The sequence below is a fragment of the Maylandia zebra genome, linkage group LG16 (assembly GCF_041146795.1).
Source record: "Maylandia zebra isolate NMK-2024a linkage group LG16, Mzebra_GT3a, whole genome shotgun sequence".
Lineage (NCBI taxonomy): Eukaryota > Metazoa > Chordata > Actinopteri > Cichliformes > Cichlidae > Maylandia > Maylandia zebra.
The window spans coordinates 31,961,925-31,980,078 of record NC_135182.1 but is presented as its reverse complement, the minus strand read 5'-3'; the positions used below and the strand labels follow the sequence as shown (position 1 = coordinate 31,980,078).

Sequence of the window (18,154 nt, the reverse complement as noted above, 5' to 3'; positions counted from 1 at the left end):
GACATGATCCACGAGTTTAAAGGAGGTTTTTTTTTTATGTCCATTCCTTTAAGGCTTGATGAGATAAAATAATCATTACTTAGTTGGTGAGTTTATTTAAGACAGGAAAAAAATGGTGAACATTGCTTGAAAAAGCTGCTTATGGAAAATTCATTTCTTTACTAACTCGTCTCAGTAAATATTTAACAAGTGCAAATTCCAATAAATAAAACTGATATTGGATTGCAACACTTGGGTCAATATGCTTAAACATTTATGAAGAAATCAAAAGGATGCATCAGCGTGCCAGTGTAGATAGGCCCGAGACTTAAGAAATGCTGTGTGTTTATCAGAGCCCTGCCCTGAGGCCAGTGGACAAAGGGCTGAGGGCGAGTCAGTGAGTCACAGTGTGTCCCAAGATTTTACAGCTGACCTCAGAGCAAATAAGGCCACCCTCACTGCGTATGCGTTTCTGCCTCTGTGTGTGCGCACGTACATACACACTTCCAAACATGCATTTGTTTTGTAACTTGGTTTCAGGAGAGTTTCGTTCTCTTTTTAGAGCACAGAAGGATACATCTCTGCTCCCTGAATGCTTTTGCATTAACACACAAGGTCTTTAACAGTCTTTGTCAGCTCTGGCAAAAAGGGACAAATCAGGGAAGGACATCTAGTTGACACACACCCGCATTGCTTTTTTTGCAGACTCAAACTGGTGGATTTGGTGGTTCTGCAGATGATGTCATTTTGAATTACACTCTCACAAACAGGTTTGAACCATTGTTTTCGGTTAATCTATTAACAGAGCAGAGCTCACTTTAGCAAGTGTACACAATTAATGCTTAGTGTGGTTGAGGCTACAAACGGCAGGATACTGGGTGGGTCAGCAAAAAAAAAAAAAAAAAAGAGGGTTGCACAGGAAAAATCATCCTGCACATCATTCCACATTCAGCTCATTAAAGCAACAGACCTGGGTCTTTGCCACAGAAAGATGACCTGATTCCTGCATCAATCGTGGAAGCAGGAGGAAGTTCCTCCAATGGCTCTTCATGCTGAGAGATCAAAGATGGCCTCAAGCACCTTTTAAAGTATTTTCGCCAGCAGATCAAAGGAATCCCCCTGAAACACTGACACGTTCATGCCTCCAGGGCAAATGTGTTGCCATTTCTACAAACAATAAAAGCTTTGAAAGTTCAGGTTGTGTGGTCGGGAAACAAACCGGGGGCTACCCTGAAGCCAGAGTGAGTAGTGAACCAGTTCATGTTTGGGCAGCCATGGGTTGGGTCCCTGTATCGCTCAGTTCACAGAGAATAGACAAAACCCTGCCACAACTGGTGGCTTGACTGCTGCTGGAGATACCCAAGTTAAAACTTACAAAACCGCCAAACTTACACCAAAGTTATCATGCAGAGCTCTGTTTATCTCGGTGTATAGTATGTTTTATCTGGTGTTGCTAAAAAAGATTGCAACAGAGCTTTGCTTTAGGCTGCAAGAAAACCTGCTTAATTATCCAAAAGGCTTGTGGGATCCATGCATTTTTAATCAGAACCTCTGTAATGGCGTGGCAGGTGGGGAGGGAGGAGAGATGAAATGAGCAAGATAATTGTTGCTCCACAACTCGATAGCTTTTGTGGACTCATTTGTCCATGCCAAGCCAGATTTAACACTTATCTCCACTTACCTTGTTTTTTTGTTGTTTTTTTTTAACCCAGGGCCACTTTTTCTTTGTTAGCTTGTTCTTCTCTTTCTCTGAGAGCCTGGTGAGATAAACCCAAAAACTTTGTCTGCCTTTTCTTTATGATTTTAACTCTTTTTCATATATCTTGCAAACCTGAAGAGACTTTTTCTCCTATTTCAGTTCAGTGGTGGAAATCACTCCACGTTGCAAAGGCATTATCTATTCCTGGCAATATCTAAGTTGAGCCTCTACCTGTTTCCCACTTGGTCTTGATAATAAAACAATAGTGGGAACCACAAATCCCTCTCGCTTCAGTGATTCTTCCAATTCCGTGCTGTGACATTTGCAAAGCCAAAACACTGCCGACCCCAAAAAAATCCCACTCAGTGCCAATTAGAGTCTGGTTCAGCCGGTCCTCAGCCAATCAACCGGACAAACCAGGTTTCCTGGATGCCACTTTAATAGGATGTGTGTGATTAGCTGAACCGCAGGTTAGTGACAGTTATCTGCACACCTGTGTGTGCCACTGCAAGAAATTAAGTTTACATCGGTACGAGCAAAATTATAGTCTGGTCCCTTTAATTCGAGAGAAGACTGTGACTTCTCAGTCCAGAAGGAGCATATGGCAGACGATGCAGGCATAAGTTCGACATAAGTTGCAAAAGCCGCTGGGGGAGAAAATACAACAGCACCATCTGCCATAGTGAGGAAGTCCCAGCTACAAAAAGACTCACAATTATTCATCACATCACTGGCAATGACAACCAAATCATTCTCAGAAATGGCAGCGTTGAGACCAGTAATGGAAAACTTTCATTACAAGGCACGCTGATATAACACATTCGGATTGGATTAAAACTTGTAACTGCTGTCTTTAACCAATTAGAACTATATATCTGAATAAATCAGTTCATTTATTTATTTCAGGGTAACACAAAAAAAAAAAAAAAAAAAAAAAAAAAAAAAAACACACCTGATTATCTCAGAGTGCGTACAATGAAAGCCAGGCATATTTTACAGGGTAGTGTCAGTGCATCAAGAGCCCCCAAATGCAGATGTCTTTGCTAATATCAAAGCTGAACCAGAGGCAACATCAGATGACTCTAACATAGGTTAAAGAGAAAAAGAGGTACAGAGGCTTCGCTACAGGATTTGTTGGTTCATAGCTATAAGCCCTGATCACGCTCACATCCATCATTCAAGAAGGTAAAATTTCATAAATGTCATATTTGGTACAAGTGAAATATTTACATTTTTTAATATGAGGATTTATTGTTCTAAAGAAAGATAAAAACAGCTCATAATTTAGAAAGGACAACCCATAGCTGCTGAAGGTGTAAATGACTGAAGAAAAACAATGCTGGCCTGCACATCACAATCATGACACAGGTTCACAGTTTGCTATACTGGCTGTTTTAAGTAACTTAGCTAAAAGTTTTTGTTTTGTTTTTTTCCAGATGCATCAATATTCCAGGTACAATGAAGCACTGAAAAGAACCTGAAGGATTCTAAGGACTACGGTCATTAATGTTTTTGGCTTTGATGTGGTTGTGATGGTGCAGCTGAATCAATGGGTCAGAGAGAAAGTGGCTCATTCCCCATCTGTGCAAATGCCATCCTCAACCGATTGTACAGTAGATACACTCATTAGATTAGGAGATCAATACAGCAGCCTTTTTCTACAGTGCAGGTTATAATTCAGACAAACAGATGAGAGAAAAGGAAGTCCTTCTTCTATTGCTGATTGGAGAGCCAAAGTGAGACTAAAAGTTAAGTTTGAAAGCATGCTCTCATATGAAGGATTATGCCTGCTGCTCCTGCACTGACACCTGAGGATAACGCAGCCGAATGGCACTGAAAGTTCACTTTTGTTTTATTTCCACTTTGTTCACATCAGCAGCAACCATTTCAATCCACGGTTTCATGGTCACCGCCATTATGTTATCAACTGAAAAGATTAGCAAGATGGATGGCAGCATGGGCAGACCAGTTTTATAGAAAATAAAATATAACCAGTACAAAGAGACATTTTAAGCTTGAAAAATGAGATCATTTACTAATTTATTTTTTAATCTCTTCACAGCCAGCTGGTCTCCATTGACCTGTATGTTTAGGTTCACATCTATCCAAACTGTCCCCTTTGTGAAACACTATTATTCCATTACATCAGCGGTCCCCAACCTTTTTTGCGCCACGGACCGGTTTATGCCCGACAAGATTTTCACGGACCGGCCTTTAAGGTGTTGCGGACAAAATAAAACTAGTACCGGTACTGAAAAAAAAGAAGATTTATTCATAACACACGGGAAAAGACCCAGGAAAACAGAGTTAACGATAAAAACGATAACAAAATAACGCTGAAAACCAATAAAAACCCTGAAAACCACACATTTCACACCTGAGCCTCAACTCTCGCGGCCCGGTACCAAACGACTCATTGACCGGTACCGGTCCGAGGCCCGGGGGTTGGGGACTGCTGCATTACATGATTTGGGTTTGGTTAAGTCTCTCTAACAGTAATCAAAATTAACACATGCTTGGTTAGCAGGTGGCTGAAATGACCTGGAGGTTAACAAATGACATGATGTCTTTTTAAAGCTCCACAGAAAAAACTGTGACAGAATTTCTTTTTTTATTCAAATATGTTGAATACAGCGAACTGAGTGCATAAGGTTAGGATAACTGGTTATTCTATAATTACAATGAGTGTGAATGTGAGCAATGGTTGCATGTCTCCGTGTTCGCCCTGTGACAGGCTGATGACCTGTCCAGGGTGTAACTAGCCTCTCACCCTGTGACAGTTAGGCTCCAATGAATCAGCTTTATGACTTTCAAGGGCAACACAATACAAACATTACAGCGAATTCAATTTAACTTCAGTTTCTATGTGAACACACCTTGAGATTATACAGCATTGCAAGCTACTTAGCACGGTACTGTTTTGCATGGAAGTCTGTTTACGCCACTAAGGAAAAAAACAAAAAAACAAACAAAAAAAAACCACCACAATCCATAACTCATTATCTTTCTCGAAATTTCGACCTATTAACTCAAAATTTTGAGAAAAGTAACTCGAAATTTCAAGTTAGCTCTGCTAATCAGTAATCTACGATAATGACGTCATTTTCTTGTTACCCGGAAGGATATGGCGCAGAGGAATGCGCACTCAAAACCGGGTTGGCAACAATTTGGCGCTTTTGAAAGTACATTTGCTGATAGTAACGCCACGATAGTAACGATTCAGCTAATAACACAAGGATTTCGTCATTTGTGAAGCCATGCTGAAAATACTCAGCAATTTGTGCATTCATGACTGGCTGTAATACTGGTTAGCTGTAGCAATTGTAGCGGAGGGTAACTTCTACTTCTGGGTAACAAGGAAATGATGTCATTCACATAGATAACTGATTGGCAGCACTAACTCGAAATTTCGAGTTATGGATAATTGTTTTTTTTTCTTTTGGTGGTGGAAATGGACTTTCATAGTTGTCACCATAGTTAACGTATAAAGTATTTTTTTTCCTATTCAAGTATTATTATCTCTAAACATCATTACAGCTGCAAGAATTCGCCATAAATATGATGCAAGACATGAAAAAGTCCACCAAAGACACAAATTGAATGAAAATGTAGCTCACTGAACATTTTCTGGTGCTGTTTTGCCTCGAACCCCTGCGCAGTGCCAGTGATGCTAGTCACTTTTACATGTTTAATCTGTGGCTATGATGCTTTGTCAGCTGTGACTGTTCAATGATTTCTAAACCTAGTGGAGTTTTCATCAGTTGAAATGACTATTTATGTATTTGCATCATTGTTAAACCACAATAATTCAGTTTTGTTTGCAAATAATTTACTCACAAAATCAACTAGAAAATCAAAACTCAAAACAATGGTGAGACTGCGGGTGGAAAAATAAATAAATAATGCAATCGTGGGAACAACCAAGACGACAATGAAATGTTTCAGTCCGGAGCGCCCAGCAGGCTGACCCGGTCATGGCTTTGCCATGACTAAAACCGGATAACAAAACCACAAACAAGAGAAATAAACAATGTTTTGTTCCTCAAAATTGAGCAGTACCAATCTGTTCACATTACAGTGCATGGAAAAGAAAGAAGCTGTAGGGAATAAGTCAGAGGTGTTACAAATACAAAGGAAAAACTGATTGTGTCTGACTTTGCACTATGCGTAAAATGGAAAACTCATTTTTTAGAGAAATGGCAGACAGAAAGACACAGTGGGAGGCTTAAGAAACAGTGTGTTCAGATACAACTTGATAATTTATTATTTGTTATATTTCAATATGCTCAGAAGCCCAGAAATACCAATATCCTGCTGTTCATCTGAGCACATATTCACAAATCTCAGTGTGGAGTTATAAATACCACATTTCTCATAATAAAACATTGCCTTTTATTGCATGTTTTTAACTCTCCCAGTTCATACATTCAACAATGTTTGAAATATCAACGAGTAGCAGTATCGAGATTTGTTACAGTTTGCTTGTGTTTTTGTGTAAAGATTTTGCACTTGATTTGAAAGTACCACTGGGGCAAAGCCAAGATCGCAGGTGGCATTTAAAGACGGTGTACTCGTGCAGAGTGTGCTGTGTTTTCATTTTTGTGATGGACTTGCATTTGACGGACTTGCTCTGAACCTGACACTGCTCTGCGTGTTGATATGTGTGCAATATTTAAGTTAAAGGTTGCACGGCTGAAGGTAAACAAAAACAGACCCAACTGCAGCCCGGAGCCCGGACAGCTGACGCCTTCGTTTGCCTTAAACGTTGGTATAAGCTCAACCTCACTCTGTTGTTTTTCACATTTCATTCGGGTCTTTCATTTGAGTTGTTTCAGTAGATCAGATCAGTCTGAGCAGCATGGGACTGCGAAAGAGGCGTAAGCTCAATTTCAGTGACTATCAACCTCAAGCAGTCAAAAACAAGAAACCCATCATCCACATGTGCCTTGTCTGAACTGGTACAAACCAGAAGAAGTGATTGGCCTTTCATCAGACATTCTGCTTGACTGCTCCTCCAACAGGTTCAGACTTGGTTCACCTCTGTCTTTTATTCCCCAAACCTTTTGTCCACTCTGCTGATATTTGCTGCTATGCTAGAGCACAGTTAAGTCAGCACACCTTCTTAAGAAAAGAGATTCTTCTTCTTTTTTCTTTTTTCCCCCAGCAACATAAATCCAACATACACAAATACAGCATTTATATATAAAACGAAATAATGCAAGCGATCATGGCTCAAGAGTTAAGAGTTCGCCTTGTAATCGGAAGGTTGCCGGTTCGAGCCCCGGCTTGGACAGTCTCAGTCGTTGTGTCCTTGGGCAAGACACTTCACCCATTGCCTACTGATGGTGGTCAGAGGGCCCGGTGGCGCCAGTGTCCGGCAGCCTTGCCTCTGTCAGTGCGCCCCAGGGTGGCTGTGGCTACAATGTAGCTTGCCCTCACCTGTGTGTGAATGGGTGGATGACTGGATATGTAAAGCGCTTTGGGGTCCTTAGGGACTAGTAAAGCGCTATATAAATACAGGCCATTTACCATAATGCAATAGCACAAGTTATTTACCACCATTCCCATATCTCAAGCCATATTTCCACTTCCATTATCTCCCACAAGTTCAGCATCCTGTGAGATGCATAACTTCCTGAAACACTCCCCCTTAAACAAACCTTACATTTATTGTCAGTTCCACCAACAGGAAATGCTACCATAGCCTTATCCACTTGCAGACAGCCAGTTGAGCTCGGCTACAAAAACTTTCCAGAGTCAAGGAAAAAGGATAGCACTATCTTTTTCAGCAAACAAATGTGAGTCATTCACGAAGGCATAAGGCTACAGACCTAATTAGTTCCCATGTCGGTGTCATTCACCCCCTGTGCAAAATGGCAATTATGACTCAACATTTGCGAGATTAAAGCTTCCTGCAAGCTACAGCAACGTTAATAATGTTGCTACTGCTTGCAGGAAGCTCCATCAGCCGCAGACTCCTTCAAGATAGAGGGACAGATAAAGGGACGAAAAGCTTTGAACAAAAGGCCAGCTTTGTTTGGTTTTGTACCTGGAATGACACAACACCATCAACAACACAAAAGGCAGAAATTAAACATGTCTTGTTAAAAAAAAAAAAAAAAGGCACAAATGGGCCTCTTTTAACAACCTACGTAACTACAGATGGTCTTTATTCATCAGAGTGACACCAGTGGAATTCGGAGCTGTGATGTTACGTCACGTCATTATAGGAGCGTCAGCCAGGAGGACAAAACAAAGCTTTTTCTCCAACGTGTTCCAGTTATTTTTATCAGGTTTGCCAGATGGTTGTTAAATCCAGGCCAGTAACAACTTGCTACTCTGTCTGTTCACAAATAATAGCAGACAGTCAGTTTTGATCATTTCGACTGAAATTATTTGTTTTGATTCAAATTCACGTCATCAACCTACTGAGTACAGCGACCCTAAGTAAGGTTAGCTAATTAGGACGCTCTTTTTTTAAAATTATTATTAATATATTATTAAAATATTAATATCCTTTTTTTGTCTTTCACATCCCAAAACTACAAAATTATTAGTATAACCAAGTCCATGTTCCAGATAAATATCTGTACTTTTGCACACATTTTTCCCTTCATGTCTCTGTGCCAGTCACTGAAAATTATGAATAGCAACAGGTCTTTTTTTAAGGAATCTGACCCAGGTTGAGAATATTATCCCAGTCTTCAGAGTCAATTTAAGACCTAAATTTTTGCTTGTTGTTTACCATAAAGACATTACGAATTCCTTTTTTCAGGTAGTGAATATTCAGTAATGGAAAAAAGACCTTCTGACTTTGAGTCTCTTTACAAACCTTTTCTGGGTGGCCCTAAAATTACTTAACAACACAGTTTTAAATAAAAAGTACATCCATGTGTTCACTGACGCCTATAATGGGAAGCTAGTACACTGAAAGTAATGTTTCTATCCCTTGGTGAGCCACTTTTTCCTCCTATTGAGCAATTGGTACATGCATTTCCAAATGTTCTGGCTATGCCTCTGTAGCTGTGAAAGAACACACTAGCAAAATATTGTCAGGTGAGTTGAGAAATGATTATAGAGACAGCATCTTCCCTCTAAATACAGAGCCAAGGTAGTGTAGTTTGCCAGCTTCTACAGGTGACAGTGCACAGGACTCACCGATTAACCTGCGCTGGATGCTCCTTAGAGTACATTTATCATCTCCCCCCAGCTCTGTCAAACTGGAGTGGACAGGTATTTTCTCTCAAAGGACACGTATATTCACCAAACGCACTGCAGTCAGCTTTTTATCTGAAAATAGGGTAATAGCGGCACAAAGATCTGATGCCCAGAACAACTTTGCACTGGAATGTTTCTGGGTTTCCAAGTATCTGTATTTTGCACATCATAAATCAAAAGTGGAAATGTTGTGTTACTGTTACTTACTCTTAGTGTACGGAAAATTTATTGGAGTTCGGTGTTTAAATAAAGCTACTTCAAGAGAACCATCAAAACCACTTTTTATCAAATTAAATATTCTCAAATTTAAAGATTTGGTTGACCTCAGAACTGCGCGAACAATGTACAAGGCTGCGAATAAATCTTTGCCCCACAACATCCAGAACTTGTTCCAAATAAGACCAAATACTCATGACCTGAGAGGAATCCTTATGTTCAGCAAGCCAGTAGTAAGTACAAATGTAAAATATCATAGCATTACAGTCAGAGGAGTTAGTGTGTGGAACACCTGCACAGATGAAATCAAGACAAGTACATCAATACAAAAATTCAAACGATTGTTCAAAAATAATAAATTGCATGGATATATGAAATCTTCCTCAGTGACTGAGTTGTCTCATTGTGTCCTCATTTTTTATAGATCAAGGCCTAAGTAACCCAACCTTAAGTGTTCATTAAGGTGTTTGTCACATAGATATAAAATAAGCTCAGAGATTAAGCGGGTGTTATATAGGCTCTCGACTAGCGTTCCTGCTGCTCTGATGTAGGCTGAGGTGTTTTATATTCTGCAGCAGATGAATCAGCAAGGACCTTTGAACTCTGAAATTTCTGACTTTCTAAAGTTCATGAGGTCAAATAAAATAAGAAGCTGTTCCCAGCCAATTAAATTATGTAACTGTGTATCACAATGAGTTTATGGTTCCCGCTCAAGCAGGTGTGTAGGCTACAATTACACATGCTATATTTCTTAGCGATATGCACTGTATATTCACAGAAAAAGATGAGGCACACATTTTAATTAGTCAACCAGCAAAGCTAGAGGCATTACCTCAAACAGAATTTTAACACTCTAACTTAAAGTGATACTGTGGTGGGCGAAAGCTGAAAATGTAGGCCACATAAAACAATCGTATTTAATTAAATATGCTTCCACTTCAGAACATTGTCACATATTTATGTTTTTGGTGTCGCACAGGGCAGCAACGCTCAGAAAGCTGAAGTAACAAAACCGGAAAGACACTCAAGGGCTGCGAATAATGGGCTCGAAATTATCTTGTTACAGCACAACTTCCAGTTATTATGACTCACACAGCTTATTCCACTAATGACCATTATTATTTAAACCACACGCCCTACAGAAAGCACCACAAAAGCAAATTTATTTAAATATTTTACCACAATAACAGATGTGCTGGAACAATTTAATGTGTTATGGAAATATGGCAGACAACATGCCTCAACCCTGTCTTCAAGAAATTCAAGTTGTAGCTGATTTAAATCTTTTGGCTCATTTTCAAGCCTTGTAGCAGGTCTTTTAGAACCCAGCCACAGGGGGTCACACACCAATGCACTACTGCTGGTCTCAAGATGGGATAAATGGAGAGGCTCCCATCAGAAAGGACATTTGGTGTAAAATTGTTGTGCATAACTTTTGCATAAAATTGATGATCTGGATGAATGCATCCTCCTGATGTTGACCATCAGTTTGATGGTTAAAGTTGTTGGGCAAAGCCAGAGGAAGTAGAAAGAGGAAGGCATGTTTAGAGGCAGCAAGAATGAGGGAAAAGTAAGACAATGGAAGTGAGAGCGGGGACTTTAAATCTAGGGGCTAAGAATACTAAAGGAGAGATTAACTCTTCCCAACTCTTCTTGCTCATAGGGGGCTGTCTGATTGTATGATTGTTACTCTGTGTATTGTAGGGCTACTATTACCTTATAGTAAAAACCACCTTGAGGCGATTGTTGTTTGTATTTGACGCTATATCAATCAAACTGACTTGAACTGAACAGATGTAGTGAAGGAGGACATGTAACGGGTTGGTGTGACAGAGGAGGATGCTCGGGATAAGCTGAGATGGAGGCAAATGACCCGCCGCCGTGATGCCTAACAGGAGCAACTGAAAGAAGTCTCAGGCTGCAGTCATATCTCAAAGCATGTTCAAGAGAAAGTTTCAGGTCTTTAGACTAGTTCAACTCCATCCAAAGGTCTTTTACATGACGTTCAAATTGTGTTATAGAAAGTAAATCCATGTCAGGTCAGGACAGAGTACAATCGTGAATGTTTTTCAGTTTAAGAGCCTAATACTCCCTCTCAATGATGAAAAGGCTTTAAAACAGCAGTACTGGGTGTCTTTTGTAGTGTTGTGTAGGTATCACTAAAGTTACGAACTCAACAAAACGTAGATACAGTCAATGCACTAGATACCTGAAAATTTTCCTCAGAGACTGGATTAAGAGACTTTGAGCCCATCGCTGACCTCTTTATCATCTGACCAGCCAGGCAGAGGATGCAGTCCAAAAATCCCTGCAGGCAGTGTGATCAACCCAGAAAGAAAGGGATAAGAATTAAGCTAAGTCAGCTTGGACCTAAAGCTGTTCCTCTGCCCAGCCTACAGGAAACATCACAGGAAAATAAAATGGATGAAATAAGACCCAGACACAGGAAATCAGAGTCTGTTGTGCCCACATCTTTACGGAGACTTGGCTCTATTATAGAATGTGCCTTTAGGTTATCAGTAAGCCTGGAAAAGTGCTATATAAATGTCCTTCCATAAAGTTTTTACAGTGCATCCTCAGAGTGCTAAGCTTTCCAAATCTGAACTTTTAAGCTCTATCTTTTTTTTTTTCTGTTGGTGATGCAGTTCCATGTTTTTAGGAGGCAATTTAGATGTTCTTAAAGTCCCATTTATGTTATTAAATATTCATGCCTTGCAGCAATTTCCAAGTTAACAAAAGTTTGCAATGCCTTTCTTCACTACCTGCAGGTCTACAAGAAATGTTCCCTTTAGGATTTTCACTTTTTGGCTTCAGTTACATCTGTAAAAACATCTAAAACCTGTGTGAATAATTTGTGCATTAAAAACATTTTTCAGACTCACCTTTCTTAATGCAGCCACACATACCAACCACATAATTTCACTGGACGAATTTGCGGCATTTTAGAATTTTTAGAAACACGGTTGATTTTTTTGGATCTGCACAAAAAGATCTAACCAATCAGACCACTACATTTGGCATCAAGCACATTCGTAACTCAAATCGCACACCAGTACTAAATATACAGTGATTTGGAAATAGTAAAACAATAATGTTTTACCTCAAACACAAAGCTAGACCATGCTCCGGGTCAACTGGCTCTCTGAAATCATTTTTCTACCTCCTAAGATCTGCTCCCAAATCTGCCAACAAGACCTCAAATTGCTTGACTGACATTCTGAAAACGTATAAAAGTGGTCGTGATACAGCTTCAACATGGATCAAACCATGAAATTCTTCCTGCTGCTGCTTTCTCATGAGAACTGAATGTACCCAGAATCTCACGTTCTTACAGGACCAGCTAATCATGTCTTGATGCCAACTTCACTTTTTTCTTTTCACAGTGTGTTTTTTGAGGCCAAATTTCCTGCAAAAATACAACACATACAGTGTGCACATACAGTACACGGCAAGTTCAGATGCAGAAAATTTGTAAGTTTGTTTACTTTTTCCATTACGCATTTGGTATGTGGGGACATTGAAGACCACAAGGGTCAGTTATGAAGAAGAAATAACGAAGTCTGCATGGCAAAGTGAAATTACATAAAAGTTAGGCATAAAAAAACAGAACAAAAAATTCTCTCTCGAAAGTATAAAGTTTGAAAAACTAGGAGTTGGTACATCCACAAATGGAGAACAGAGGCAGAACAATGAATTACGTCACTGAGAGAGATTTCGTGCCTCTTGCATTTTAATGCTTATATGACCCTGAGGAAAGGCTGCTGGTTATGTTGCAGTGGAGCCACTTTTTGGTGAGCTTCATGTCGAGACAAAACTAACATTCCTTATTAAAGAAACTGCCAGCATGAAACATTAGTCTGTAGCTAATAATAGTCAGTGCAGAGAAGACTTTCCAGTTATAGGTGAAATGATCTTGTGGTAAAATGTTTTTAGTGACATTCTAAGGCTCGTAGTTTTCTCAAGTCTGCTCCTTACTGCAGACGCTAATTAAGATGGCACATGCTACAGTGTTTTCTTTCTATGGCCTGAGGCTCTCTAATAAAAGGGCCACTTCAAACAGCTAGCGAGCTTCTAATTAAATTCCTCCACAAATTAATGAGACAGTGTTTACGCCTTCATGAGACGATTAGTGATACGACCAGAACTGTGCTCCAATGATACCGATGTTTAGTCCCAAACTGGCTCAGTGAATCCCTTATTGCATTACCTCTCAAGAGCACCTAAATGATATGCAAATAGTAAAAGCTAACGTTCTTCTGTGAGCAAAACATTGAAGGCCACTATAGGGCAATAGACACAAATTGTCTCTCTGTATTTACTGAAGATTTTCTTTCTCATACTACTGGGTGGCTAAAAAATAAAAATGCCCCTGGTCGTGTTTGCTATAACAATATCTGTATGGCTTTAAGAAAACATTTAGTATTTTTAAAGTTTTTGCCTTAAGGTTAAAAAGACCTGTATGTTTACAATGTTAATCATCAATAAATAGAAAATGATGGTTTAGGGAAAATAATGTCTCTTAGATGCTTAAAAAAAAAAAGTCATGGGTACTGATATAGGACGCTTGGATAAGCAGGTGACCTATATGCTGAAAGCTACTGGAGTGACTGGTTTGAGCCAACCCAAGACCATTTCCTTTGTGGCAATGCCAAACACTCTCTCCCCGTTTTTCTGAAAACTTTCTTTACTATCCAGTCCAGTAAACGCTAAAATGTCAAAAGTATATCTGAAAAATAAGAAGTCTTGCTTCCACAATATTCTTCTGTACAAGTGAAATTAGTTTCTCAATTACCATTGGAGGGAAATGTATTCTCTCGCAGCTTATATTGCAAAGATTATGTTTTGGGTCACTCGGGAACATATCAGTGGTGTTTTGCTCTGATTATATCATTACAGAGGTTATGATTCTGGTGTTTTGTCAACTCTGGAGTTTTAAAACGTGTCTAAATCTGCCCCTCTGCAATGTAATTTAAAGTTGTTTTCCATTTATATGCAGATGATACATGACTGTATTTCTCATTCAAACCCACAGGGAGTGGCAACCGAGTTCCACTCTATATCCCACAGACCTAAAAAATTGAAGGCTGACAAAATAAATTACTGGGCTTTAACACATTTCCAACTAAATAAAGTCCAGTCAGTCCAAATTTTCTCCTTCCTCAGTTTGTTTTGTAATTATTTGTAGTCGAGCTACAGACCCACTACATATTCATCAGCCTCAATAACAAAGTATTTTTCACAGATTACAGCACATCTCATGAATACAGTCTTGAGAGTGTACAGGGCTTTTTATAATACCAACATTGAGTGTAAGTTAATAAACTATATTGCAGGAATAGGACTTAGTTTCTGGTTACGGAATAGAACAATGCATTCTTCCATGTATGTGCATTTTAAGTGGCAACTTTCTAGTCCTTTGAATCACCTCTGGACAAAGGACTAGAAAGTTGCCACCCATTAAGAGCAGTTTTTAAGTTTGTTGTTATTCAATCTTTACAAAGAAAAATTTTATCGTAGTCTATTTGCAATTAAGGTCTATCAACTTTGCTGGCAGTCCCTCATCTTCAAACTGTTCCATGGGTTTCACTAAAATGTAAATCTTACAAGAAGCCAGGAAAATGCTTGGATATTAAATGTACACGTGTATTTATCAGGGGAAATATCAAGTTTGTCAACATAACAAAGTGTCTGGCTTACAAATTCTAACTGTAGCTTTAAAATGTCCCTTCCATGCTTGGAAATGATGCAAAAAGGAGCTGTGTGTCTTTGAGAGATAGGAAGAAAGCAGACACTGACATTAAAGATATACAGTGAATGTTACAGTTCACCCAAACCGGTATTTGCTTTCAGGAAAGGAGAAGTGAAAGCAGAATATTAGGCTACATTTTCTTCACCACTTTGGACCAGACCTGCCACAACTCAGACCTTTCACAGCTTGTTGGGTATCTGACATCCAATCCCATCGGTCTCATTACAGCTCGCAAGGCTGTTGTTGCGACGTGACAGAACGAGAGGAGGTGCCAAGCGGTTCAGGTGTGGGTCGTGGCCAGTATGAGAACTGCATTTGTTCTGGACTTTGGCCTCTCCAGACGCCACATCTCGACTTTAAAAGGTCACACACAGCAAAACAAACGTTGTTGCCAGGACCTCAGTAAAGACATTGATTAAAGTATGGGGTCACGTCTCAACATTTTCTGGATTTTTACACGTAATACTTCTTAAGCAAAAAAGTAAATAAATAAAAAATGACAATAGTTTCTATTGAGTACATTTGAACATTTACGCGTAATTTCTAAAATGTTTTTTGTTGCAATCTTTACGAATATATGAATATAGGACAGGACTGTACTGCTGTACACAATAACACGCATTAATGCCTAACACATCCATGCAGTATTTCAACAGGAATAAAACTTAAGTGATAAATATAAGAAAGTGAATATGTATAAACCCTGAGCGTAGTCGTATTTTACGCACGAGGTTCGCGAGGAGAACTTTCTCCTAAAGCACGGTCGTATAGCAACAAAAACAAGTTGCGAACTAACTAAAGCCAGTTTAAAAAAGAACCCGCATGCATATACACATACAAACTTTGTCTTATTCGTCTTACCTTTTCTGCAAGACCCAAAACGGACCAGGCAGGAGAGCAAAACTGCGCACAAAATCCACCACTTGTTGGAGAGAGGCATGCTGCTGAACGGGGGGCAGGTCCGCGCGGAATGTAAAGTTCAGGGGGAAACTTCAACAAGTTGAAGTGCTGTAGCGCGCGCTCACGATTGTGCACGTGTATGGGAGGGTGAGTACTTCCGTTTGATAACACTGAGACCGTAGACACTGCCTACGTCACTGAAACTCCCAATAATTTCCTGGGATATAGCGATAGAAGGGAATAAACTCTGACTCATAACACTTACAAAGAATTGAAATGGATTGTATGAAGATGGGAATATTTGATTATGTCTCTTATCATGTTTTTCAAGTAAATAATGTTACATAAATGTAATCATAACAAGAGTAATAAGAGGGTTGGCCAGAAACTTTACAGCGGGAGAAAATCCATCTCTCACACACACGCTCGGGAATCATGAACTTGCATCAAGCCGGTTGCATCTTTGCAGCTCCTCAAGGGCTGCAAAGATGCGACACATATTCATCTCCCTGTGATGAGAAATTTTCATCTGAAGTGCATTACAGAGCCTCAGCTGTCTGCTTCATGCAGAAAATGTGTACCTGAGCCTTTGGAAAGATTCTGAAACACTTCTTTTTCCAGCGCCTCCAGGCCTCTTCTGGTGACACAAGCTGTAATTGAGCTTTGAGTTGGATCATATAGCCTGAAATTACAGTCTGCAAGCCTCTTTTCCCCACAAATGTTCATAACTTGGATGGATTCATTACACTGCATTAAATACCCCAGTGGATTTATGTACAAAGCACACTTTGTTAAATGCAGGTGGCTGCACTGCTGCCAAGGCTGAGGATTTGAGTCACAGTTGGGGGGTCAACAACAATAAAAAATCAGTGCTTTGACTGTCACATAGAACACTTTGGTGGAGATGTTCTTTATCTGTCAGAGATTAAAGGTGTTTGCCCCGTGCTGTGAACACTTAAGATGCTATGTTGTTTTAGGATCCATCCATTCTCTTCAGCTTATCCTTATCAGGGTTGCAGGGGGGCTGGAGCGTATCCCAGCTACTATAGGGAGACAGTACAGCACTGTACTGTACAACTAACGCAGAGAGACAGGCAACCATTCACACTTATGCCCAATTTAAAATCACCAGTTAACACGTTGACATGTGTCTAGCATGTCTTTGGACTGTGGGAGGAAGCCGGAGTCCTCAGAGAGAACCCACACAAACACAGGGAGAACACACAAACCCCACACAGAAAGGCTCGGGCCAAAAGGAGAGTCGAACTCTGCTGCACACCACATCTCATCTGCTGTAAACTGGAAACATTTCTTTTAAGCTATGGAATATTCTTTTCAGGTTTAAAAATATTTTTTCTGCAGACATTAGTTTGTTTAATGTCTTTTGTTAAAATATTCCCTTTACTCTTCCATCCTTTCACAGGGCATAGCTCAGAGTAGCACAGGAACAGAAATAGCCAAAAACAAGAATTTTTTATTTTTTTTAACTAATTCTCAAGTAAAGTGAATAATGTTGTGTTTTTATGTCTTGGTGTTTTCTGGAATGCTATTATGTTTTTCCTTTTTGTTGTTATAGTTTACACCCTCAGGGCCATTATAGATAAGCACAAGGTGTTCTTTGGTATTGGTGTCTTAATGCACCACTCATGGCGATACTGGTTACAGAGAAATGGTCTTCTCTAAAGAGGTGATAAAATCCACATTAGGGTTGACAGAGAGGTGACAGCAGAGTGTATTTGTCAGCCAGGAGATTACACTTTGTGTCCTGTTTATGAGTTTTATGTTTGCTTTTTTATTTTGCTTTGTTGTGACTTTTTGATTCACTGATTTCCCCCCCCCCTTACTCTTGCTTTTCGTTGGATGTTTAGGCACCAGTTGTTTTTCAGGTGAGGTTTACACTGTAAAACTATTTAGATTAGGTTCAGGAAATGATTGTGATTCAGGTTCAAACATGCCATGAAACATGAACACTGACAAAACATACTCTGTTATTTTAAATGTGGTGGCAACTGGTGTGATTTTGATCAGAACAGAAGTCTGACCAATGAGTTTGAATCGCTGAAAGAACAAATGTAGAGCTCAGGTGATTCAGCATGACTCTTTCTCTGGCTTTTCTTTCAGGAAACTGTTAACAAGGAAATGGTTTGTGAAAATACTGAAGCCTGAGAAACTGGTGTTAATGACTAATCTGTGCATAGGAGACATTTACTTGAATGCTACAACCATAAACACTTCATACTACCCAAAGGCTTGACTAGAGAGTTGGGCTTTTAGACAAATATGTGTTGTAAATTTTGCAGTTGATCAACTGAATTACATTAGTGTTTAGAAAGCAGGAAGCAAAAAGTAAATTGTCATTGTTCCATAACTGACTGATCCACTAAAACTTTATG

The 18,154-nt window shown here is 39.5% G+C and overlaps 1 protein-coding gene across 2 annotated transcripts in view; it reads right to left on the bottom strand.

Moving 5' to 3' along the window:
- Nucleotides 1-15,885, bottom strand: part of tfpia (tissue factor pathway inhibitor a) — a 49,065-nt gene extending 33,180 nt beyond the window's left edge. For both annotated transcript variants that reach the window (XM_004559168.3, XM_076875289.1), the window contains exon 1: nt 15,723-15,885. In XM_004559168.3, coding sequence (XP_004559225.1) covers nt 15,723-15,801 — 79 coding nt within the window. In that variant the 5' untranslated portion in view covers nt 15,802-15,885. The remainder of the gene's footprint in view (nt 1-15,722) is intronic.
- Nucleotides 15,886-18,154: the final 2,269 nt, after the last annotated feature.